Source organism: Theropithecus gelada, chromosome 2 (assembly GCF_003255815.1).
Source record: "Theropithecus gelada isolate Dixy chromosome 2, Tgel_1.0, whole genome shotgun sequence".
NCBI classification, from domain to species: domain Eukaryota; kingdom Metazoa; phylum Chordata; class Mammalia; order Primates; family Cercopithecidae; genus Theropithecus; species Theropithecus gelada.
Window position 1 is genome coordinate 81,740,312 of NC_037669.1, and position 23,295 is coordinate 81,763,606.

A 23,295-nucleotide genomic window follows, 5' to 3' on the forward strand; every position below is an offset into this window, starting at 1 on the left:
GACCAACTAGAGACTACTGACCCTGACCTCTGGGTCCTGGGTCCCATTATCATCTATAGCCAGTTACCTGAATTATTGGAGTTGTTGTACTTCGCTGAATGCTCCTCACTATTTTCAAGAGCAGATCGTTTTGACTTCTTTAAGAATAAAAGAAAAGGGGGAGGAGGGAGAGGAAAGCAAAGAATAAACACAGTGAAGCTGGAAGTCAGAGTAAAAATATTTTTCAGGCATACCATTAAACTAGCTACAGACAAGGTCATACTTAGCCCCATAACTTAATACAGTGAAGAAGCCCCAGTCAAAACTAAAGGGGGAAATTAAACAACAAATGCTGACTTTACTAGCTCAGGCCAATTGTTTCCTCCAATTACATACATTATGCCATGATCTGCCCAGCAAGCTAGGAAACTACATGGGCCATTTCTCTGCTGATTATCATATGGCTTTTTTTCTTTTCCAAAAAAAGCTGCACCCCAGTCATATGGAAATAGTCTTAGCTTTCAAGGAGATATAGCACAGCCATCTGTCATTAAATGGGCACCATTAACCTAGAGCTTTCTTCACATGTACTCAAGAACTCATGGAGGGAATGCAGAGAGACACCAGACTTACCTTTCGAGCTAAAATCTTTCTTTTCTTTCTTTCCTCCTCAGAGCCATGGTGTGACTGAGCTCTTGTCAGTCTTCGATGCTGGTGAATCTTTAAGAGACCATAAGATATAAGCATATCCCACAGAAGGCAGCTTCCTAATGAAAATCTTCTCCAACATGTTTTGGCAAACCACATTTTATTGGGATAAAAAAACTTTCCTTGCTCAGGCTGTCTACTTCCTGGCTCAGGTCTGGATGCCAGGTAGAGGAGTATGGCAGAGGAAGAGGTCCTTTCTCATGCCCCTGATGCCTTCCTGCCTTCCGCTCTTTTACAGAAGAAGAATGTGGTGAGATAGCATGGACCATGCATGCCCCCAACTACCACCAGCCAGCATGCCCTGATCAGAAACCCAGACTGCCCTTCCTGGACATGTTTGTTTCCCACATAGACTAAGCAGGACTGAGGGCAGGACTGTCAAGTATTCAGCTCTGCGGGGCAGCATTCAGCCTAAAGGCTGGCTGAAAGTAAGTATGCTTAAAATATTTGTGGAGTGAACAGTCAAATGTCAATCACTATAAAAACCACGGCAGAAGATGGGGACACTAAAAGGTAAAGAGGAACTGTTATCAATTTACCTGTTTCTGTTCTTCAATGAGTCTCTTCTCTATACATTCTTTGGCAATTCTCAATGCCTCTTTTAACTTTGTAGGGATCTGAAAGGGGAGAAAAGTACATCATCCATTGAAACAGGTGACTGGAGATACTCCCAAGTCCTAGAGTAAATGAAGGAGCAGGTGGTTATCAAGAGCCATTTGGAATAAAATCAGTTAAAGCTGTCCATTCAAATCCTACCCCAGCCACTTCTGGTATCCCTAACACACTCACTTCTCTAGCATTTTTTAGCAATGAACACATAAACTAAAACATAAATAAACATGATATGTTTCAAGTAATTCAAGTGATTCTCAAGGGCTGTAAATTGCCAAAACAATCTGAAAAGGAAAAACAAAGTTGAAGGCCTCATGTTTCCTGATTTTGAAACCTATTACATAGCTACAGTAATTAAAACAGTGTGGTACTGACATGCAGGCAGATACATAGACCAATGGAAAAGAAGAGAGAGCCCAGAAATAAACCCTTGTGGATATGGTCAAATAATCTTTGACAAGGGTTCCAAGAACATACAATGGGGGAAAGGACAGTATATTCAATAATGGTGCTGGGAAAATTGGATATCCACATACAAAAGAATGAAGTTGGACCCTTACCTTACACCATAAACAAAAATTAACTCAAAATGAATTCAAAACCTAAATAGAAGACCTAAAACTATAAAACTCCTAAAAGAAAAGACACAGGCGAAAAGCTTTATGACACTGGATTTGGCAGTGATTTCTTGGATATGCCACCAAAAGCCCAGGCAATAAAAGAAAAAATAATTAAACTTCATCAATTTAAAACTTTGGTGCAGCTGGGCACAGTGGCTCACGCCTGTAATCCCAACACTTTGGGAGGCCGAGGTGGGTGGATCACTTGAGGTCAGAAGTTCGAGACCAATCTGGCCAACATGGCAAAACTCCATCTCTACTAAAGATACAAAAATTAGCCAGGTGTGGTGGTGCATGCCTGTAATCTACTCGGGAGGCTGAGGCAGGAAAATTGCTTGAACCTGGGAGGGTGGAGGTTGCAGTGAGCTGAGATTGTGCTGCTGCACTCCAGCCTAAGCAACAGAGCAAGACCCTATCTCCAAAAGAAAAAAAAGAAAAATAAATAAATAAATAAAACATTGGTGCAACAAAGAACAACAGAGTAAAAAGACAACTCAAGGAATGGGACATAGTATTTGCAAATCATAGGTCTGATAAGGGGTTAATATCCAGAATATATAAAGGAACTCCAACAACTCAACAACAAAATGTAAGTAACCCAATTAAAAAGAGGCAAAAGACATAGATATTTCTCTAAAGAAAATATACAAATGGCCAATAAACATATGAAAAGACACTCAATGTCTTTAGTCATTAGAGAAATGTAAATCAAAACCACAATGAGACATCACCTTACACCCATTAGGATAGCCACTATTAAAATAATAAGATAGGCCGGGCGCGGTGGCTCAAGCCTGTAATCCCAGCACTTTGGGAGGCCGAGGCGGGCGGATCACAAGGTCAGGAGATCGAGACCATCCTGGCTAACGTGGTGAAACCCCGTCTCTACTAAAAATACAAAAAACTAGCCGGGCGAGGTGGCGGGTGCCTGTAGTCCCAGCTACTCGGGAGGCTGAGGCAGGAGAATGGCGTAAACCCAGGAGGCGGCGCTTGCAGTGAGCCGAGATCGCGCCACTGCACTCCAGCCTGGGGGACAGAGCAAGACTCCGTCTCAAAAAAAAAATAAAATAAAATAAAAAAATAAAAAAATAAAATAATAAGATAAGTATTGGTGAGAATGTGGAGCGACTGAAACCCTTGTACACTGCTGGTAGAAATGTAGAGTAGTAGAGCTGCTATGGAAAACAGTATGGAGGTGCCTCAAAAAACTACAAAATGGAACATGAGGAATTCCACTTCTGGGTATATATCCAAAAGAATCAAAAGCAGGATCTCAAAAAGATACTTGCACACTCATGTAAACTGTAGCATTATTCATGATAGACAAGAGATAAAAGCAGCCTAAATGTTCATCAACAGATGAACGGATAAACAAAGTGTGGCATATACGTACAATGGAATATTATTCAGCCTTAAAAAAAAGGAAATATTGTCACATGCTACAATATAGATGACCATTGAGGACATTATGCTAAGTGAAATAAATGATTCACAAAGGATAAATACTTATATAAGGTTTCTAGAGTAGTCAAGATCATAGAAACAAAGTACAATAGTGATTGCCAGGAGCTGTGAGGAGGGAGAAATGGAGAGTTATTATTCTACAGGTATAGAGTTTCAGGTTGCAAGCTCTAGAGATCTGTTATACAACAATGTGAAGATGGTTAACACCACTAAACTGTACACTTAAAAATGGTTCAGAGAGTAAATTTTATATTGTATTTTTTTATAAAAATTAAAAATTTTAAAATTAGGTCAGGCACAGTGGCTCGCACCTGTAATCCCAGCACTTTGGGAGGCCACTTGGGGCCAAGAGTTCAAGACTAGCCTGGGCAACATAGTGAGACCCTGTCTCTACAAAAAATTAAAAAATGAGCAGGGTGTGGTGGCATATGCCTGTTGTGCCAGCTACTCAACAGGCTGAGGCAGGAGGATCACCTGAGCCCAGGAGATTGAGGCTGCACTAAGCCCTGTCATTGCACCACTGCACTCCAGCCTGGCAACAAAAAATCGCCTACCTTAAAAAAAAAAAAATTAACATTAAAATTAAAAATTAAAAAAATTGGCTGGGTACAGTGGCTTATGCCTGTAATCCCAGTACTTTGGGAGGCCAAGGTGGTTGGATCACCTGAGGTCAGGAGTTCAAGACCAGCCTGACCAACATGATGAAACCCCATCTCTACTAAAAATACAAAAATTAGCCAGGCGTGGTGGCACATGCTTGTAATCCCAGCTGCTTGGGAGGCTGAAGCAGAATTGCTTGAACCTGGGAGGTGGAGGTTGAAGTGAGCCGAGATCACACCATTGTACTCCAGCCTGGGCGACAAGAGTGAGACTCTGTCTCAAAAGAAAAAAAAAATTTTTTTTAATTATATAAAGCTTATTGGAACATACACGAATCCAACCAGTTATTATTTTATAACTTCATAGATATTTTCTTTGTGAGAGATTTATGTTCTGAATTTTACAAGAGTAAACTTTCCAGCTTTCCCTGTTGGGAGACATTCCTAACAGCCCAGTTTGTTTCTGAGCCTATCATTTCTTTCTTGTTTTTTTTGAGACAGAGTCTCACTCTGTTCCCCAGGCTGGAGTGCAGTGGCATGATCTCAGCTCACTGCAACCTCTGCCTCCATCATTTCTTTTTTTTTGAGACAGAGTCTCACTTTGTTACCCAGGCTGGAGTGTAGTAGTGTGATCTCAGTTCACAGCAACCTCTGCCTCCTGTGTCCAAGCAATTCTCCTGCTTTAGCCTCCCAAGTAGCTGGGATTACAGGCACCTGCCACTAAGGCTGGCTAATTTTTGTATTTTTAGTGGAGATGGGGTTTTGCCATGTTGGCCAGACTGGTCTGGAACTCCTGACCTCAAATGATCCACCTGCCTCAGCCTCCCAAAGTGCTGGGATTACAGGCATGAGCCACCGCGCCTGGGCCATTTCTTAATTTATTAGCTTTTTAAACCATGAGCAGTCCAGTCCTGGAAAATAAGATCCCCAGATCATGCTGAACTTTCTGTCTTCATTATTCTGTAAAAATTTAAAAAAAAAAAGCTGTCAGTAGGTAATACAGTCACATAGTTTAAAATCCCAAAGGTATAAAAGGGCACATACACAGTGAAAAGTCTCCTACCTACATCCATGGAGGAAACCAATGTTACCAGTCTCCTGTATATCTTTCCAGAAAGTCAGTGTACATACAATAATTAATGTTGGATTTTAAAATCTTACTATCTTTGCTGCATAGGCTCTCTGGCTTAGGGGAAGAGCGAGGTCTAATACTAATTCCTGAATCCTAGAGGCCGGACTGTCAGGGTTGGAGGAGAATATATTTATTGACAAGGCTGAAGAAATTTCCTAAGATGTTTCAGTGAAGAAGATAATAATTTAAATGTTTTTTCTCTCCTACTGCAGATCCAAAGAAGCTATTACTGTCAGAATTCCTCTAACTTTCAAAACAGAACAGAGGAAAGCACCTCTCGCACTGACACAATCTTCTAACCCTTGGTTTTCTTTCTTTCTTTTCTTTTCTAAATTTATTTTCACCCTAACAGTATTACATGTTCTTTTGGAATATAGAAAGGAGAGGGAGAATTACCTTTTATCCTCTCACCCAAATTACACTCACAGTGAGCACTGCCAAGAGCCATGGCCCAAACAAGGAGTTTCTGTAGATGGCTTCAGTTGTCTAATGACAACAGACATATATTACTCACCAATTTTACACATGAGTACGTGCAGACTCAAAGATTAAGTGCTTGCCCACAGGTCAGTAGCTCTCAACTGGGAGCAATTTTGTATACCACCCCCCAGGAGACATTTAGCAATGTCTGGAGACATTTTTGGTTGTCACAGTGCGGGAAAGGGGGCAAGGAGTATTGCTGGAATCTAGTGGTGAGGTCAGGGATGCTTCTTCACATCCTACCATGCACAGGCAACCCCCACAACAAATAATCATCTGGCCCAAAATGTCAAATGCCGTGGCTGAAAAACCCTGCTGTAGATATCTTACTTTCAGATATCAAAAAAACAGAATGATATCTTACTTATAGAAAGATATCTTATCTTTCTATAAGTAAGATATCATTCTGTTTTTTTGGGTTCCAAAGCCCACTCTCTTTCCATGACACATAATACCACTGCTTCCCAGGAGAAGACCTCCTTCCAGGCTTGTTTCTAGATAGGTATGTTGTTTTACACATATCTTATTTTTTTATACCTAAGAACAAATCTAAATCATTTTCCATATTACAACAATGTCTTTATCAATTTCACTTTTAATTATATTATCAAATAGATGTACCATAAATTATTAACCTAGCCCCTAGTTGTAGGACATTTAGAGTGTTTCCAAACCTTCCCTATTATATATCTTTTCTTTTTTTGGCTAAAAATACAGCTAACTTTCAAAGTCAACTTAGTTATGTCACAAACCAAAAAACAATATAATTGTCTTTACCTTAAACTGTGGTTTTTCAGAAGTGGTTAGTAAAACATCGCTGAATAATCTGTAAAGAAAAGAAACAAACAAAAATCTTTCTTGAACCAGGTGCACTCTCAGACTAGGATTAAAGCAGATTAAGACTTTTAGCCCATGAGGTCTCCCTTCCCTGCACCACATCCTGCAGCCCCCGGCCCCATCCACCATTCCATGTTCACTAACAAATGCAAAGGGGTTTGCAAGTTACCCATTGTGACCCCCTTCCCACTGTGTTACTAGGGTATCTGGGACAGCTATGTATTACAGGGGGTTTCCCTGCTATGGGCAATATTGCATTTTTAAGAAATTACTTTTGCGAATGCTAATTTGCAAAAATATCGCAAATAATATATGCAGTAGATATTTCTAAATAGAATAGTTTTCTGCTATTTTTCTTGCCTCAGAAGAGGATAAAATTTATTCTAGAGTTCAGTAACATAAAAATGTTCAAGTAGAAAGGAACTGTCCTGATTGGAATCTTAACAGGAAAGTAATTTTCTTCTAAGTATTTCTCATACTTCATTTTAAAAAGCAGTAGCTTTTGAAGTAAATCAATTCTCTCTTCAAAAATATGTTACTGGCCAGGCATGGTGGTTCATGTCTTGTAATCCCAGCACTCTGTGAGGCTGAGGCAGGGGGATCACTTGAGGTCAGGAGTTCGAGACCAGAGTGGGCAGTGTGGTGAAACCCCATCTCTACTAAAAATACAAAAATTAGCCAGGTGTGGTGGTGCATGCCTATAGTCCCAGCTACTTGGGAGGCTAAGGCAGGAGAATCCCTGGAACCCAGGAGGCAGAGGCTGCAGCGAGCCAAGATTGCACCACTGCACTCCAGCTTGGGCAACAGAGCAAGACTCCGTCTCAAAAAAAAAAAATAAAAGGTATGTTATTACAAAAAAGTAAATTTAAACAGACACTGGGTCTACTTAGGGGGAGGGGTGGGGAGAGGAGCAGAAATAATAACTATTGTGTACTGGGCTTAATAGCTGGATGATGAAGTATGTACAACAAACCCCCATGACATGTGTTTACCTATGTAGCAAACTTTTGCATGTACTCACAAACTTAAAAGTTAAAAATAAAAATAATAAAAAATGATTTAAAAATTACCCATGTGACCCAAAAAAAAGTATATTATTAAAAACAATAGCATGAGCCAGGTACAGTGGCTCACACCTGTAATCTCAGTACTTTGGGAGGCTGAGGCAGGCGGATCACCTGAGGTCAGGAGTTCAAGATCAGTCTGGACAACATGGTGAAACCCTGTTTCTACTAAAAATACAAAAATTAGCCAGGTATGGTGGTGTGCACCTGTAGTTCCAGCTACTCGGGAAGCTGAGGCAAGAGAATCACTTGAACCCGGGAGGCGGAGGTTGCAGTGAGCCAAGATCACGCCACTGCATTCCAGCCTGGGCAACAGAACGAGACTTTACCTTAAAAAAAAAAAAAAAATGAAAAGAAGAGAAAAAAACAATAGCATGAACTGGGTGACTGGGCACAGTGGCATGCGCCTGTAGTCCCAGCTACTCCAGAGCTAGAGGTGGGAGGACCCTTTGAGCTCAGGAGTTTAAGACCAGCCTGCATAACACAGCAAGACTCTCAAAAAGAAGGAGGGGGAGAAGGAAGGGAAGGGGGAGTGGGAGGGAAAGAAAAGAGGGGAGGGGAGTAGAGGGGAGCGGAGGGGAGGGGAGGGGAGAGGAGAGAGGGAGAGAGGGAGAGACGCAGAGAGGGAGAGAGGGAGAGAGGGAAAGAGGGAAAGCATGAACAACTCTGAACTGCTGGGTAAAACAGGTCAAAGAATAGAAATGGTTGCTTGGGTAGCACCCAAACAGCTATAAGTGAGTCTTTCTTTGAATATGCCTCCTGCCCCTCCCCTACTTTTTAAAGAGATGGAGTTTTGTTATGTTGTTCAGGCTGCCCTGGAAGTCCTGGGCTCAATCAATCCTCCCACCTTGGCCTCCTGAGTAGCTAGAACTATAGGCATGTGCCAGTATGTCTGGCTGAATATCCTGCATCCCCACTTTGTTTTATTTTTTTTTTTATTTTTTTGAGACGGAGTCTCGCTCTGTCGCCCAGGCTGGAGTGCAGTGGCACGCTCCAGAGCAAGCTCCGCCTCCTGGGTAGCTGGGACTACAGACACCCGTCACCACTCCCGGCTAATTTTTTGTATTTTTAGTAGAGACAGGGTTTCACCGTGTTAGCCAGGATGGTCTCGATCTCCTGACCTCGTGATCCGCCCGCCTTGGCCTCCTAAAGTGCTGGGATTACAGGCGTGAGCCACCATGCCCACCCCTCACTTTGTTTTATTTTTGAGACAGGGTCTCACTCTGTCATCTAGGCTGGAGTGCAGTGCGCATTCACGGCTCACTGCAAACTCAAATTCCTAGGCTCAAGCGATTCTACCACCTCAGCCTTCCAAGTAGCTGGGATTGTTACGTGGTGCACAGCACCATGCCTAGCTAATTTTGTTGTTGTATTTTTTGTAGAGAGAGGGTTTTGCCATGTTGGCCAAGCTGGTCTTCAACTCCTGAGCTCAAGTGATCCACCCGCCTCAGCCTCCCAAACTGCTGGGATTACAGGTGTGAGCGCCCAGCTACATTACTCTTTTTTAAAGATGGGAACTTCATCACAAGCAGAAATGACAGGATTAGCTTTCCCCACAGGGCTCCTCAGGGCCCTGTCTCTCCCTCAGCCACACATCTGTTTACTTCCAGAGGACACATTTTAATTGAACATGGTTTACACCTGTCCAAGAGCTCTTTTCATGGCTGAAGCCCACATGGTAGAAAGACTTAGGTGAAGAAAAAATGTTTGGATTCACTTAAGGACTGGAAGACTGGAGAAAGATGTAAGAACTTTGGAATGGGGAATGTAAACGCAAACTAGAGTAAATTAACCTGTACACAGGCTATTTCCTAAGTACAAGTGCATTTTGCTAGAAAAGTTTGTGTGAAAGTTGTTTTCCAAACTGGGTCTGTTTTTCCACATGCACATTGTTTGTTTTGTTTTGAGATGGAGTCTCGCTCTGTCGCCCAGGCTGGAGTGCAGTGGTGAGATCTTGGCTCACTGCAACCTCTGCCTCCCCAGTTCAAGTGATTCTTCTGCCTCAGTCTCCCGAGCAGCTGGGATATCAGGAGTGTGCCACCACACCCAGCTAATTTTTTATATTTTCTTAGTAGAGACAGGGTTTCATCACACGTTGGCCAGGATGGTCCCGAACTCCTGACCTCAAGTGATCCACCTGCCTCAGCCTCCCAAAGTACTGGGATTACAGGTGTGAGCCACTGCCCGGCCCACATTATTACATTATTATTAATGGTTGTTGGTTTGGCAACAGATGCTTCAGTGTCTGTGGAACAGTAGAATGTCACATCCACGGTGCAGGGGCTTGGTTTCCTCTTTTCATTACAGTGCCTAGGACAGCAGCTGGCCTCCAAAAGGCCCTATGTAAACACTTGTGGAAAGAATGAACCAGGAACCTGAAGTTATCTCTGCCTTCTCTGAACTCTGGCTGCATGCATTTCAAGCCGTCCCCCCTGCCTTGTTTCCCCATATTATTGTTTCCAGAGTATATCTGTTATACAATAAGCTGATGCAAAGCACCAGATACACTGCATGGTGTGTGATGTTCAAAAAAGATCAGCTGGTTCAGCAGTAAGCATAACTAACACTTAATGAACACATATTAAGTGCCGGGTCCCTACTGGGAATCACCTTATTAAATCCTCCCAACTACCTTCTGAGGTGGGAACTGTTATTATCATTCCCATTTCACAGTTCACAAAACTCTACTTCCAAAGGTTAAGAAACTTGTCCAAGGTCACCCAGGTAGAAGTGGTGAAGCTGGAATCCACCTCCAGGTCTGTCTGACCCCAAGCACACCCTTCTTAACCACTCTGCTGCCTTTCCATGAAAGAACAGAAAATGCAACTGAAGGGAAGGCCCCAAAGCACTATTTCAGCTGCCCTGGTTATCTATGCATAACCCAGTTTCAAAGAAAATGTCTTCTGAGCTCCAAGACCTTAGAACAGTGCCTGGTACGTGCTAGAGTTTAATAAATAGTACCCAGTCAGTAAATTCACAAGCAAAAGCATGGGTGCTCAGAGACACGTTACCCTCCTCCTGGAGGGCAGACCCTTCAAGGCCCTGTGACTTGTGAACTATGCACAGCTGGGGGCCAACTGGTTTGCTGATGCAGGGTCAGAACAGAGCCACTTGAGAGGGCCCTCCTTCAGTATTTCCTAAGCTGGGGGCTGCGACATGTACACACACCCAATGCTAATGTACGTACACACAATGCTAACATTGAGTGAGGAGATACACATGAAAATGACACAGATGTTAAAGGGCAGCCATCAGACCAGGAGAGCAGAGAGGTCACAAACAAAGGGTCAAGACATCATGCTGCAAGTGCCCATCAGCAAGCAGGCCACGCCAACTCTGCAGGGACCGCAAGAGTCTTTACTATAGTACCAGGTGCTTGGACACAGTGGTCTGGTGTTCAACATAGTTATCAAGATTACAACCAACGCATATGATTGACTTACGGCATCTGTAAGAGCCGGGAGACGGTAGGCATGCCATTTTTACAGGCTTCACAAGACAGCGTAGACTCCAACACGGCCACTTGAAATGAACAGATACACATTTTAGTTCCACAGAACACGCTGGCAAATCCACTTGCTGATGAAAAGTTTGACACCACTTTGCAATAACTGTCTGCGGGCTGATCAGGACAGTGTCAAAACTCTTCACACACAGACAGATGGCATACGTGGGGTGGGGGAATGTTGGCAACATTGGCATTACCGATGACTCAAAAGAAATGGTTTAGCAACTACATGCTGACAGAAAGCTAAACATATTTCAAAGATAATTGGAGGAAGGATTCAAGATACCATTCATAAAAGTGTTTGTTCTCTTGAAAGAGATGTAAACACTACACAGAAGTAAAATTCTGAACTTGAAAGACATTTTGCTGCTTGCCTGCTTTTCATCAAAACCAGCACACAAAATGCCAATTGTTGATATCTCATCATCCAACATCTTGGATGCTATTAACAGGAGCAGCCAGATTTTTCTACCCACAGGTCACTGTTCAGCTTCAGAGGTTCAAATTCAACACAATAGTCCCAGGGCCTGTTCTCTTGAATTGCCTCTTTTGACATAGTAACGCTTGGTGAAGGGTGGACTTGCGTATCTCCAAGGCACAGGGGTCCAAGAGCTACCCTGCCTTCCCCTCTCTCTGCTCCAGCTGTGAGTGCCAGCCTGGCTGTGGAGGGGATGAAAGGGTCCTGGATGAGTCTGTACCAGTTCCTGCATCCCTCCTTCCTAAAGGTGCTCTCACTTGTCCTCCAGCTCCCCTTGGCCCCCGCAAGCAATGCTGTAAGAGCTCCTGGATCCAATTTGTCTGGGTGTCTGCATTCCTGCCTGCCTGCCCTAGGTCTGGGCCTGCTAGGCTCTTATCTACTAGGCTTCCGGTCTATGGCTTGCTTGTTTTGTTTTTGTTCGAGGCAGAGTCTTGCTGTGTCGCCCAGGCTGGAGTGCACTGGCACAATCTCAGCTCACTGCAACCTCCACCTAACAAGAGGAGGGTTCAAGCAATTCTCGTGCCTCAGTCTCCCAAAAAGCTGGGATTACAGGCATACACCTCCATGCCCAACTAATTTCTGTATTTTTAGTAGAGATGGGATTTCATTATGTTGGCCAGGCTGGTCTCGAACTCCTGACCTCATATGATCCACCCGCCTCAGCCTTCCAAAGTGCTGGGATTACAGGTGTGAGCCACCATGCCTGGCCTCTCTTGTTTCTTACAAGTCTCACTTCAGCCTTGATCTGATGTCTGACGCCTGCCTGAGTCCTCGAAACTGGCTTCAAGTTGCCTGGCTCTGGCTTCTGCATCACACTCATGCAGGCCATACTTCTCTTTACATTCTTCTGCTTCCAAAGCTCTAAAGCATTTTACGAAAAGTTCCCAGAAATTTCAGATAGCCTGACAAATGGACAAGCCACCTGAATTTTCACAGAAGTGTATTTAAATAAACTACTCAAATTTGGTCTACTTTTAAATTGGGTAAGAATTTCTGGCTGTGGAGGACAGCAACTTCCTCTGGGTCTTTCCTGGACTCTGGAAAGGGGATGCGTGGCTCTGCACACTACCAGGGCCCAGAAGACCCTTCCCAACCCCATACTGACCCACAGCCATGGACGGGGCAGGAGGGAAGGAGTCCACAGGCACCGAGTCTGGTGGTCGTCCATAAGTCATTTCATACAGTAAGTGGCCAAAGCAGTGGACATCCACACTTTCCAATGTCTGTGGAAGAAACAGCAGCAGTGCGTTCACCCTTCACTTTGGCTTTGTGGACCCCCATGCTCCTGCCCCAAGCCTCCTCTGAGAAACAAAGCCCAGGGACAGACCTGCTCCTCATTGGTAATGTAAACACAACTCCAAAACCTTTTGTAAAACCTCATGAGGTATCCCAAAGGTCTTGGTCCGACCCTCCACAGTTTTCCAATCAGTGAGTCCACCTCCCTGCTTACCCAACCGCCATTTCAACTCAGCCTCCCAGAGATTCAGCAATGCTCTGAGGGCTGATGGGCAAGGACTGTCCCAACTGTACCTTTCACTACTTGGTGCATATTTCCTACATGAGCAGATCATGGGGTAACTGACACCTAAAACTGAACGTGCTATTTCAATACTTTAGCAACTTACATTGATTTTCCTGAATTGTGAAAAATAAGATCGGTAGAAGGCAGGCAGGCCCAATAAGGAATTCTCGAGGTCTAGCAGCCGGCAAGTGTCCCCATCGAGCATCACGTTGGAGGTGTGAAGATGCCCATAAGGGAATCCCTTGTCATGAAGAAACTTCAGTACCTATTAAAGCATATGGGAAAGTTACATTTTCCCCCCAACTCATTCAGATATAATACAAGTTAAACTTTGTTTTTTAGTCAATATATTTTGAAGCAAAACCAAACAGGTCACTGGGAAGATTCCTGAAGAAAAATGGCACCTCTACCCATTTGTTTGGAAAAGGAAGTGAAGCTGAATACTTTCCAGTTTTGAGGCTGTGAGATGCAACATCAGTTCTTTCTTTCCCCAAAAGAATAGAGAATCAGCCTGCATATGCTTGGAATTAATAACTCTGACGCCAAAAGGCTCTGCTTTAAGCACTTTCTGATTCCAATCGGCCAGCTCTCTTCAGGGCAAAGTCTTGATCCTCCTGCATAGATGAGTGAGGCTATCATATAAGTGCTTCTGCCAGTAATTCAGAAAAAGGGGTTGAACTAGAAAACATCTCTAGTTCAGTCTCTCCTCCAAATATATTTAGCTGTTTATTAATAGGAACACACAACAGGATCCCAGAAAAAGCAGTAAATCTTTTAGCTGCCATGTAAATAATCAGTGGCTTACCCAGTAAGGGAGATGCCTAGATATAGCCCTGCAATGTCCTGGTGAACTAGAGCAGTGATAGCCAACTGGGGTGCCCAGAGTAATTCACTAAGGACTAGAAGAAAATATTACAACTTCTCTTCCTAGTTGTTTTTAAAAATATTATTTTTTTAACTTATAATATACAAAATATATTACTAGTATGCTCTCTCCATCCAAAAAAATATAATATATATACACACATACACATACATGTATGTGTGTAGTAGTACACACATATAATTTATAGTTAAATAGACATAACATTGGGATATTAAATTGGTTATTACTGATAAGGTTGCATAATCCCAGAAGCTTGGAGAATACTGATCTAGAGGGTGATGTTGGAAAGGCTTCTTACTGTTGGTTATACTTCTGCAAGGGAGCCATATGGCTATGTATACGACATAACAAAATAAAAAATCTTGGCACAGGGATAAAAAGCAACCAAAGATAATATAAAAGTTGGTATCCACACAGTAAAGTTCTTAAAACTCAGACACTAAATTGCAATAGCTAAAGCTTTAAGAATTTTGTAGACCTAAGTGACTGTTGCCTTAGTCTCAAATATTTGCTTGTTGAGGCAAAATATGACAATGCAATCAGTTTATAAGTAATCAGACAACTTAAGTGATTTTGGATATGACTTAAGAACTTTTCCAGGTGAATAATGCAATTTTGGATGAAATTTGAATGCAACTTAAACAAAAGTACCTCTTACCTCTAATATTTGCCGTCCATATGTTTTTATTTGCTGGAGTTCCAGGCCCTGAATCTTCTTAGGGTTGCAGTACTTCTTTAGAAATGGGTCTTTTGGTTTTGCCTTTGGAAAAGAACAAAGAACACATAAGAAAGCAGTAGAGGTGCCAATATCTGCACACAGACTCCCTGACCAGGCAGGATTCTACAGAGGCTAGGGGTGCCAGAGATGGCCAGCTGCAAGATGTGAGTTTTTAAAATACAACAGTCTGTGTTGTTGATAGAAAGAGGCTGACCCAGATTCCATCCCTTCTCTAGCCCAGTGAAGACGTGCCTGGTTTTACCCTTAGCAGACCCCAAAGTCTTGCATATTGTTCGAATTCTTCAGTACTGCTTTGTTAAGTGCAAAACACAAACTTAAAAACTGACCTAAGAGAGCAGCTTGCAATGTAATGGACATAATTATTAAATGTTCAACCTTTCCTCACGTGGGAAAAGGAATGGTCTTTAACCAAACTAGGTAGAGTTTTTATTGCATGAATAAAAATAAATTCCAAATAAAATCGAAACTAACATCAAATCCTCAGGGCCTAGCCTCTGGAGTCTTAGAGACTAAGTATCAATAACAGGTTCTAAAGGAACTTGAGAATTCCTTATGACCATGAACTTGCACAGGTACCTTGTAGATCAGATCCTTCAACGTTCCCTTCTCATTAAACATCCTAATTAGCAATGCTGAGGATTCATTAGCTGTGGCAAAGGTAACTCGATAGATGTAAGGGTGCTGTCAAAACAAAAAAGAAATTCACATTGATTTGTATCAGGATCTAGGTCCTTCTAAATCCAGAATCTGGTTATGCAGAGTCAAGTACTACTGTGGTGGTGCAGTTGCATATGAATGTAGTGATATTCCCTGAACACATGGCATTTTCAAGTCATTCGGTGACCAGCTAGTTCCTCCTTCTTCAGATGGAGGAAGGGACATAAACTGTAGGAACAAAGGAAAACAGGAAACAGATAATGGATGTGGTAAACTCTACAAGTGAAGGGGTCCTCTTTGGTGTGTGCACTCTCACGGCTCAGGCAAAAGTGCGGTGGAAGACAGAGAATGTCCAAGTTTTGAGGATAACAGTGTTAATATCCTGTCTCTGTAAGTCAGTAAAGAATATAGCCAAATCTCAGAACTGCCAAATGGAGACCAGGATCAATGTGTCTTCGCTCACAGCTTTGCCTAACATTCCGCACTGCTGTTTGGGTGCCAAGCTAAGAAGCATGATAGCCAGAAAACAGGCAAAAGTAGCATCTTCTGGAATCTCAGCCCTTTCCACAGTAGCTGGCATGAATCTTCCTACCCTTCTATAGAATTCTGCAACATAAAGATTCACAGTGTCCTCCTCAGATGAGGAAACTGACATTAAGCAACTAGGGTGGAGAAAAGACAAATTATTTAATGTGTGAAAGGAAAGTGCTTTTTCCCTGGAATTCTGGTTACATGAAACAAACCAGGTCTAGACAGGTATTACAATGCTCATTAGCTCAAAGGAGTATCATGAAAATTTAAACCCATGGGAGCTGAGCTATGCAGGGATTTTGGAGGCTGGCATGCAGTAGGTTGGCGGGTAGAAAGGTACCCCCAGGAAAATACAGTAATTGATCATGAAGTTCTCCTGATCATCACATCAGAATGGTTGCTGCTGACTTTTTAACAGCTTTGTTGAGATATAATTCACATGCCATTACTATTCACACATTTAAACTGTACAAGTCAATGATTTTCAGTATATTCAGTTATGTAACTATCATACAATCCAATTATAGAACATTTTCAACACCCCAAAAAGAAACACAATGGGTAGAATAAAAATCCTTGAGTACATACTCATACAAATTTTTTAAACAGGGAGAAGAGAAGCTCTTTAGAGTAGAATGCCAACTAATAAATAAATACAGAAGAAATAATACAGTTAGAAAATCACATTAAATGCTAAAATGCTAGTGGGCTTGATAAAGAACAGAATATGTAGTCTCACAATTATCTCCTTACACACTGGTTATTAATTACAGGTATTTATCTTAAGAAATTAAGGATGGGGCCGGGCGCGGTGGCTCAAGCCTGTAATCCCAGCACTTTGGGAGGCCGAGACGGGCGGATCACGAGGTCAGGAGATCGAGACCATCCTGGCTAACACAGTGAAACCCCGTCTCTACTAAAAAATACAAAAAACTAGCCGGGTGAGGTGGTGGGCGCCTGTAGTCCCAGCTACTCGGGAGGCTGAGGCAGGAGAATGGCGTAAACCCAGGAGGCGGAGCTTGCAGTGAGCTGAGATCCGGCCACTGCACTCCAGCCTGGGCGACAGAGCGAGACTCCGTCTCAAAAAAAAAAAAAAAAAAAAAAAAAAAGAAATTAAGGATGGGTATAATGTTTAGCACAAATTGTTCACTATGGCTTTTTTCTTTTTTAAAAAATAAGAGCAAAAAGCTGGAGGTGATCTAAATGTCAATGGAAGATTGAGTAAACTAAGGTATAGCCAATGATAATTCTATACAGCCCATAATAATGATGCTATATTTATTGACAACCAAAGATGCTCATGGTTTGACAACTAAAGATGCTCATGGTACACCATTAATGAAAAAAAATCAGGTTTTAAAGCACTAAATATATAATTTACTTTTTTTATCACAAAAATTCTTAAAAAGTAACAACTGAACATTTTGGTTCTGTCAGGCCTCTGAGCCCAAGCCAAACCATCGCATCCCCTGTGACTTGCATGTATAGGCCCAGATGGCCTGAAGTAACTGAAGAATCACAAAAGAAGTGCAAATGCCCTGCCTCGCCTTAACGGATGACATTCCGCCACAAAAGAAGTGAAAATGGCCGGTCCTTGCCTTAAGCGAGGATATTATCTTGTGAAATTCCTTTTCCTGGCTCATCCCGGCTCAAAAAGCTCCCCGACTGAGCACCTTGTGACCCCCACTCCTGCCTGCCAGAGAACAACCCCCCTTTGACTGTAATTTTCCTTTACCTACCCAAATTCTATAAAACGGCCCCACCCTTATCTCCCTTTGCTGACTCTCTTTTCGGACTCAGCCCGCCTGCACCCAGGTGAAATAAACAGCCATGTTGCTCACACAAAGCCTGTTTGGTGGTCTCTTCACACGGACGCGCATGACAGGTTCATACTTCCGGTTGATTGGGATTACAGGTAAGTTTTATTTTCTTGTTTTTGCTTATCTGTCTTCTGACTTTGCTACAATTAATAACCATTTATATGTGCTATCTTTTTTAAAAGAAGCACATCTAGTAAAAGAAATTTAGGGCCAGGTGCTGTGGCTCACACTTGTAATCCCAGCACTTTGGGAGGCTGAGGCAGGCGGATCACCTGAGGTCAGGAGTTTGAGACCAGCCTGGCCAACATGGTGACACTCTGTCTCTACTAAAAATACAAAAATTAGCTGGGTGTGGTGGCACGCGCCTGTAATCCCAGCTACTCAGGAGGCTGAGGCAGGAGAATCGCTTGAACCCAGGAGGTGGAGGTTGCAGTGAGCTGAGACTGCACCACCGCACTCCAGCCTCCGTGACAGAGAGAGACTCCATCTTGGAAAAAAAAAAAAAAAAAAAGAAATTTAGAACTAGCTCCTGACAGCCTGTGTCACACAACCAATCAAGCTCTAAGACCAAAGTGTCTTTTGGCTTCACATTGCACCTCATTAATAGCTTGGTTTTGCTAGCTTGACAAGACACTATATGGCCAAAAACAAACTTGTCAAACCAAGTGCACAAGTCAGCATAATTGTGTTCAGTTCGCTAGTGATTCATTCCAGGGAACTACATCTTCATGCAGACAAGATAAAGAATGTCAATGTTAACTCAATTTCCTGGCCAGATTAGTCTTTGCTGAAGATATTCTGCACATATTTTGAAATATATCAATGTGGTTCTTTGCACTGAAGGCCCTGGATTAGAGCTGTGTAATAGCATAAATTATACTGTGTATTCCTAAAGGTCAACTTGTTAGCCTGTGAGGGTAGCAACTCAGATAGAAAAATGGCGATTTTGCCTTTTCTTCACCCAGCTTATCTAAATCCTTATTAGTTCTGTTTTCTCAGGCTAGGAAGAGTATCTTTCAGTTCCACTGATACAAACACCTTCACCAAGAACGAGGCTGGGAGAAGTGGCTGCTTCCCTACTCTGATCTTGTTTAAAATACAAAGTCTATGTTTAAATTACTACGTTTCATGGGTTGTGTAGATGTCATGAATGCCATTTCAAATGGCCTATGATCTATGAGATTAGCCCTATACAATTTCAGACTGAACTGAAATCCACTGTATTTCCCCATTCTCTTTTCCAGCTCTTCTGTCCATGTTCACCCAGAAAAAATACTGTGACTCTGTCATCAGCACTGAGAATACTAGAAAGACATACTCACCAAACAGGAAGGCAGAAGTTTGATTAGACACTGAAAATCTTTATCTGACAAATACTTGTCCGGGCCAAGGTCAGCCTGAAAACATGAAAAGGAATATCAGGGTACTGCTTGGTCACCAAAATAAAAATTCCTTGTCTTTCCCTTTAATTTTATTATCCAAAATATGACTGGAAACCAAAGATGAAAACCACAATAAGTCTGGCTGCCTCAAGACCTTTCTGGAAAAGCAGTGTGTAAAAAATACCAGACTTAACTGTCATCTTATCTAATACCATTAACCAAATGTATCACTAAAACTCTCAAAGTCAAAGAGATAAAGTAATGACACAAGTCATTTTTTTTTGGAGTAAACTCCAAAACTGTAAACCCTAAAGAGATTCCAGAATCATTTTAAACTGTTCCTATTTCTTTCCAAATGTTTACTAGTTGACCAAATATAATAGAATTTATATAACCAAATGCACAGGAAAACGATTTAAAATGACTTTTCTTTGAAAAGGACCAAGGAAGCCTTTACATCATCACTTAAGAGCACAGTACAATTTTGTAATTCCCTTGTCAAATCTGCTTTCATTAACCCATCTAAAGTCACTGAACGAGACTGAAGCAAAAAGCTAGCTTACCCAGCTTAACACTAGCCGTTCCTTTGGCTGATTTTTAATCTTCATCAAGAAATATTTCTTCCTTATTCTCCAACCTGCCATAAAAGCAAAAACGTGCTTAGAGCTGCACAATTTTTGCAACAATTGGTATGTTTCACTAAGTAATCAAGAAAAATTAGGTTTGGCAATATTATTCGCAGTTACATAGGCACAAGTAAAAGAACCATTTAATAACATTGACATAGCAAAGGCTATACTTAAAAAGAAACGGTAAATGAAGAAAATTTTCACGGAAATGGCAGGAAAATAGCACTTCAGTTTAGATTTAGTGAAAAAAATAGATGAAGAAGGAATGGTGTTTCTGAAAGTTATTACCATCCAAATCCTTTGATGAGGCTTTAACCAAGGTTCATTAAGTATTAAAGGTTAACAGCTGTATCCTCAAGCAGTTGGGATGCAAAAAGAAAAAGAAGTCACCTGCATTTAAGCATGTTCTTGGGATACGTATCAGAAAGCATGACTAAGGATCCAGTTCTGTGATCTGTCTTTTTAACAGAATGAGCGTGCCAATGTCTCACCTATGTCTTTCAAAGGTTCCACCACCTCCCACTTTGGTTCTGATCGGAAGAACATGGAAACCTGTTGTAAGGCAATCTCTGCAAAGACATTTTAGAAACCCATTAGTCAGACATATCAGGAAAGGGCCATATGCTGAAGATGTTATTCCTGTAAATGAAATCCTTATAGTCTATAACCTTTTTAAAAAACGTAATTACCAATAAATAAATAAAATAAACACAAACTAAATGCAATGTGGGATTCTAGATTGGACCCTGGAATAGAAAAAGTACATTAGCGGAAAAACTGGTAAAATCTGAATAAAGCCCATAGTTAATAGTAACATTACTAATATTCACTTCTAGTTTTGATAAATGTGCCATGGTTGTATAGAATATTAACATTAGGAGAAACTGGATGAGAAGTATATGGCAATTTTCTGTACTATCACTGCAACTTCTTTTGTTTAGTTCTGTTTGTTTTTTGAGATAGGGTCTCACTCTGTTGCCCAGGCTGGAACACAGTGGCACAGTCACGGCTCACTGCAACCTTAACCTCCTGGGCTCAAGTGATCCTCCCACCTCAGCCTCCCGAATAGCTGGGACTACAAGCATGGGCCATCACGCCTGGCTAAATTGTTTGTTTTTTTTTTTTTTTGAGGCAGAGTTTCACTCTTGTTGCCCAGGCTGGAGTGCAATGGTGAGATCTCGGCTCACCGCAACCTCCACCTCCTGGGTTCAAGCAATTCTCCTGCCTCAGCCTCCCGAGTAGTTAAGATTATAGGCACGCGCCACCATGCCCGGCTAATTTTGTATTTTTAGTAGAGATGTGGGTTTCTCCATGTTGGTCAGGCTGGTCTCAAACTCCCGATCTCAGGTGATCGCCCACCTCAGCCTCTCACTCAAAGTGCTGGGATTACGGGTGTAAGCCACCACGCCTGCCCGAGGCCTGGCTAATTTCTGGTGTGTGGGTTTTTTTTTGTTTTGTTTTTTAGTGACAAGGTATTTGCCATCTCACCCAGGCCGGTCTCAAACTCTTGGCTCACGAAAGCCACCCATCTCGACCTCCCAAAGTACTGGGAATACAAGCATGAATCACTGTACCAGCCCACTGCAATTTCTATGTAAATCTAAAATTATTCTAAAATGTAAAGTTTATTTTAAAAATTATTACTGTGAAAATGTATATTTTTCAAAACTGGAAAATCTAAGATATGTAATCTAGCTGGTCTAAGCCAAGAATCCAATATATGCACCAGACCACAGCCCAAGCCCAAAACTCAAAACATGTTCTAAAGTCAGCTGAGAACAGTATTTAATGTTGCTCCAAGTACTATTTATCCCATCTGGAATTATAGCTTTCATCAACAAAAAAGTGATTAGCCTTAAACATATACTAGAAACAAAAGCCAGTGTACAGCAACAACATGGTTCTATTGTGGAAAGTCACCGAGTGCCTGTTTACTGGGGGAAAAAAAATCCATCCTCTTTTTGTGTTCATTTATCATGAAAATGTTTCCCCCTTTTAAGAAGACAATGAGAAAGGAAGTTCTTTAAAATTCACTGCATTAAGAAATTATCAAAATTTACATTTCCTGTAAAAAGCAACATCTGTAATTTGCCATTTCCCCTCATTGCAGTGAGTAAATGAAGCCACTCCAGATCCTTGAAAGCAAACAGCAATCCTCCAAATGCACTGTGGAATTTCACTTCTGCCTAGCATTAATTACATTCCAGGCAGACTGATGAGGCATGAGGGATTCAGTAGAAATGCTCTCCATATGTCAAAATGACCTTGTTTGGAATTCACATGTCAAGAGCTTGGCAAACAATATCATTTGGATATGTTTTATAGTACATTTTGAGTTAAGAGATCAGGGAAAAAAACAATTTACTAGCTATTTGTTTACTGACTCAATATGTAAAGTGTCAATAGCATCAACTCAGAAGAAAACATGTGATGACCAAATACAAAACTGGCTCCATTCACATTTGTTCTAACTACCCCAGTGTGACAAACCATCTGGAAGATCTGGGTGCAGCAGAAACACGCAGACTTTCATTATCAACACTGGGACTTTGTACCTCTTCTATAATTCATGTTAATATAAAGTGTTTTTAGTATTTCCAAAGTAACTCGAACATAAAGAAACTTAAAAGGAAATTAAGTGAAAATCATTCACATCAACTTTGAGAAGGAGCATGAAAAATAATTCTCTAATGTGTATAATGTCATTCTAAAAGACTGACAGTGACACGGAATTCCCCACAAAATCATTATTCAGCAATATCTACTGTACGCTACGTGCTATACATTGTTTTAGGAATAGGGGAAATAGCTGTGAACAGATGGAACACACTGGATTTCTTACTGATAAACTGAGGACTGTGAAATAGCCTTTTTCACTTAGGGGTTAGGGAATTGGAGAAAGGACAATTTCTTCCCACTGAACTGTGATTTACTGTCAAATAAACTGCATGACTATCATGTGCCAAATAATAATCCCCTCCTTCCCCAGACTCGGGCAACACACTTCAATCCTAAACATCTACTCCTTTGCTTAGAAGCCGTTACTGGTTCCCCACTTCCTTGCCAAATCAAGACCAAACTTATAAACCTAGTGTTCAACCAACTTCTGGCTTTAACCTACCTTTCTGGCTTTATCTCCCACAGTGTGTGGGATCTCTCTGCACACTGAGATTTGCCTACCATGGCCCCTAAACACTGGCCTGTCCCCATTCCCTCAGCATTTTCCATCTGGCCCAGACTCAGCCCAGATGTTCTCCTCCATTAGCCAGGACTCTCTCTCTCCCTCCCTCTTTCTTTCCTCTGTACACTTCCAGTGCTCTATGTGTCCCTCTCTTACGGGGTTACCCTGTGAATGTCCTCTATTAGGACTACTCTATTCCACCTAGACTGTATGCTGTGGTTGGAAGGGTATATCTGGGTAAAGCCAGGATATATCTTCTCAAGCTGCTCTGCCCAGAGCACTGGCCACTGCCTCTCAGCCAGGGTACCTTCTACTCACCCCTCAAGTCTCAGTGTAGGAATGACCTCTTCTGGGAAGCCTTCCTTCATCTTTAGGTGTGGATCATCCGTGCCCCCGCCCCCTTCCCCAAGGTGCTCCCTAACATTTACTCTGCCACAGCCATCACCTGTCAATCTCCCAGTGTAACT

At 42.0% G+C, this 23,295-nt stretch overlaps 1 protein-coding gene across 19 annotated transcripts in view; it reads right to left on the reverse strand.

Annotated features, from left to right (window-relative positions):
• The window catches only part of PXK (PX domain containing serine/threonine kinase like), a 97,633-nt gene that overhangs the window by 15,995 nt on the left and 58,343 nt on the right, over positions 1–23,295 (reverse strand). For all 19 annotated transcript variants that reach the window (XM_025374466.1, XM_025374429.1, XM_025374450.1 and 16 more), the window contains 12 exons: positions 20,139–20,216; positions 19,582–19,655; positions 18,959–19,033; positions 15,205–15,309; positions 14,548–14,649; positions 13,107–13,268; positions 12,587–12,704; positions 10,939–11,017; positions 6,372–6,420; positions 1,227–1,304; positions 613–699; positions 68–137 (listed from right to left, as the gene is read on the reverse strand). In XM_025374466.1, coding sequence (XP_025230251.1) covers positions 68–137; positions 613–699; positions 1,227–1,304; positions 6,372–6,420; positions 10,939–11,017; positions 12,587–12,704; positions 13,107–13,268; positions 14,548–14,649; positions 15,205–15,309; positions 18,959–19,033; positions 19,582–19,655; positions 20,139–20,216 — 1,077 coding nt within the window. The remainder of the gene's footprint in view (positions 1–67; positions 138–612; positions 700–1,226; positions 1,305–6,371; positions 6,421–10,938; positions 11,018–12,586; positions 12,705–13,106; positions 13,269–14,547; positions 14,650–15,204; positions 15,310–18,958; positions 19,034–19,581; positions 19,656–20,138; positions 20,217–23,295) is intronic.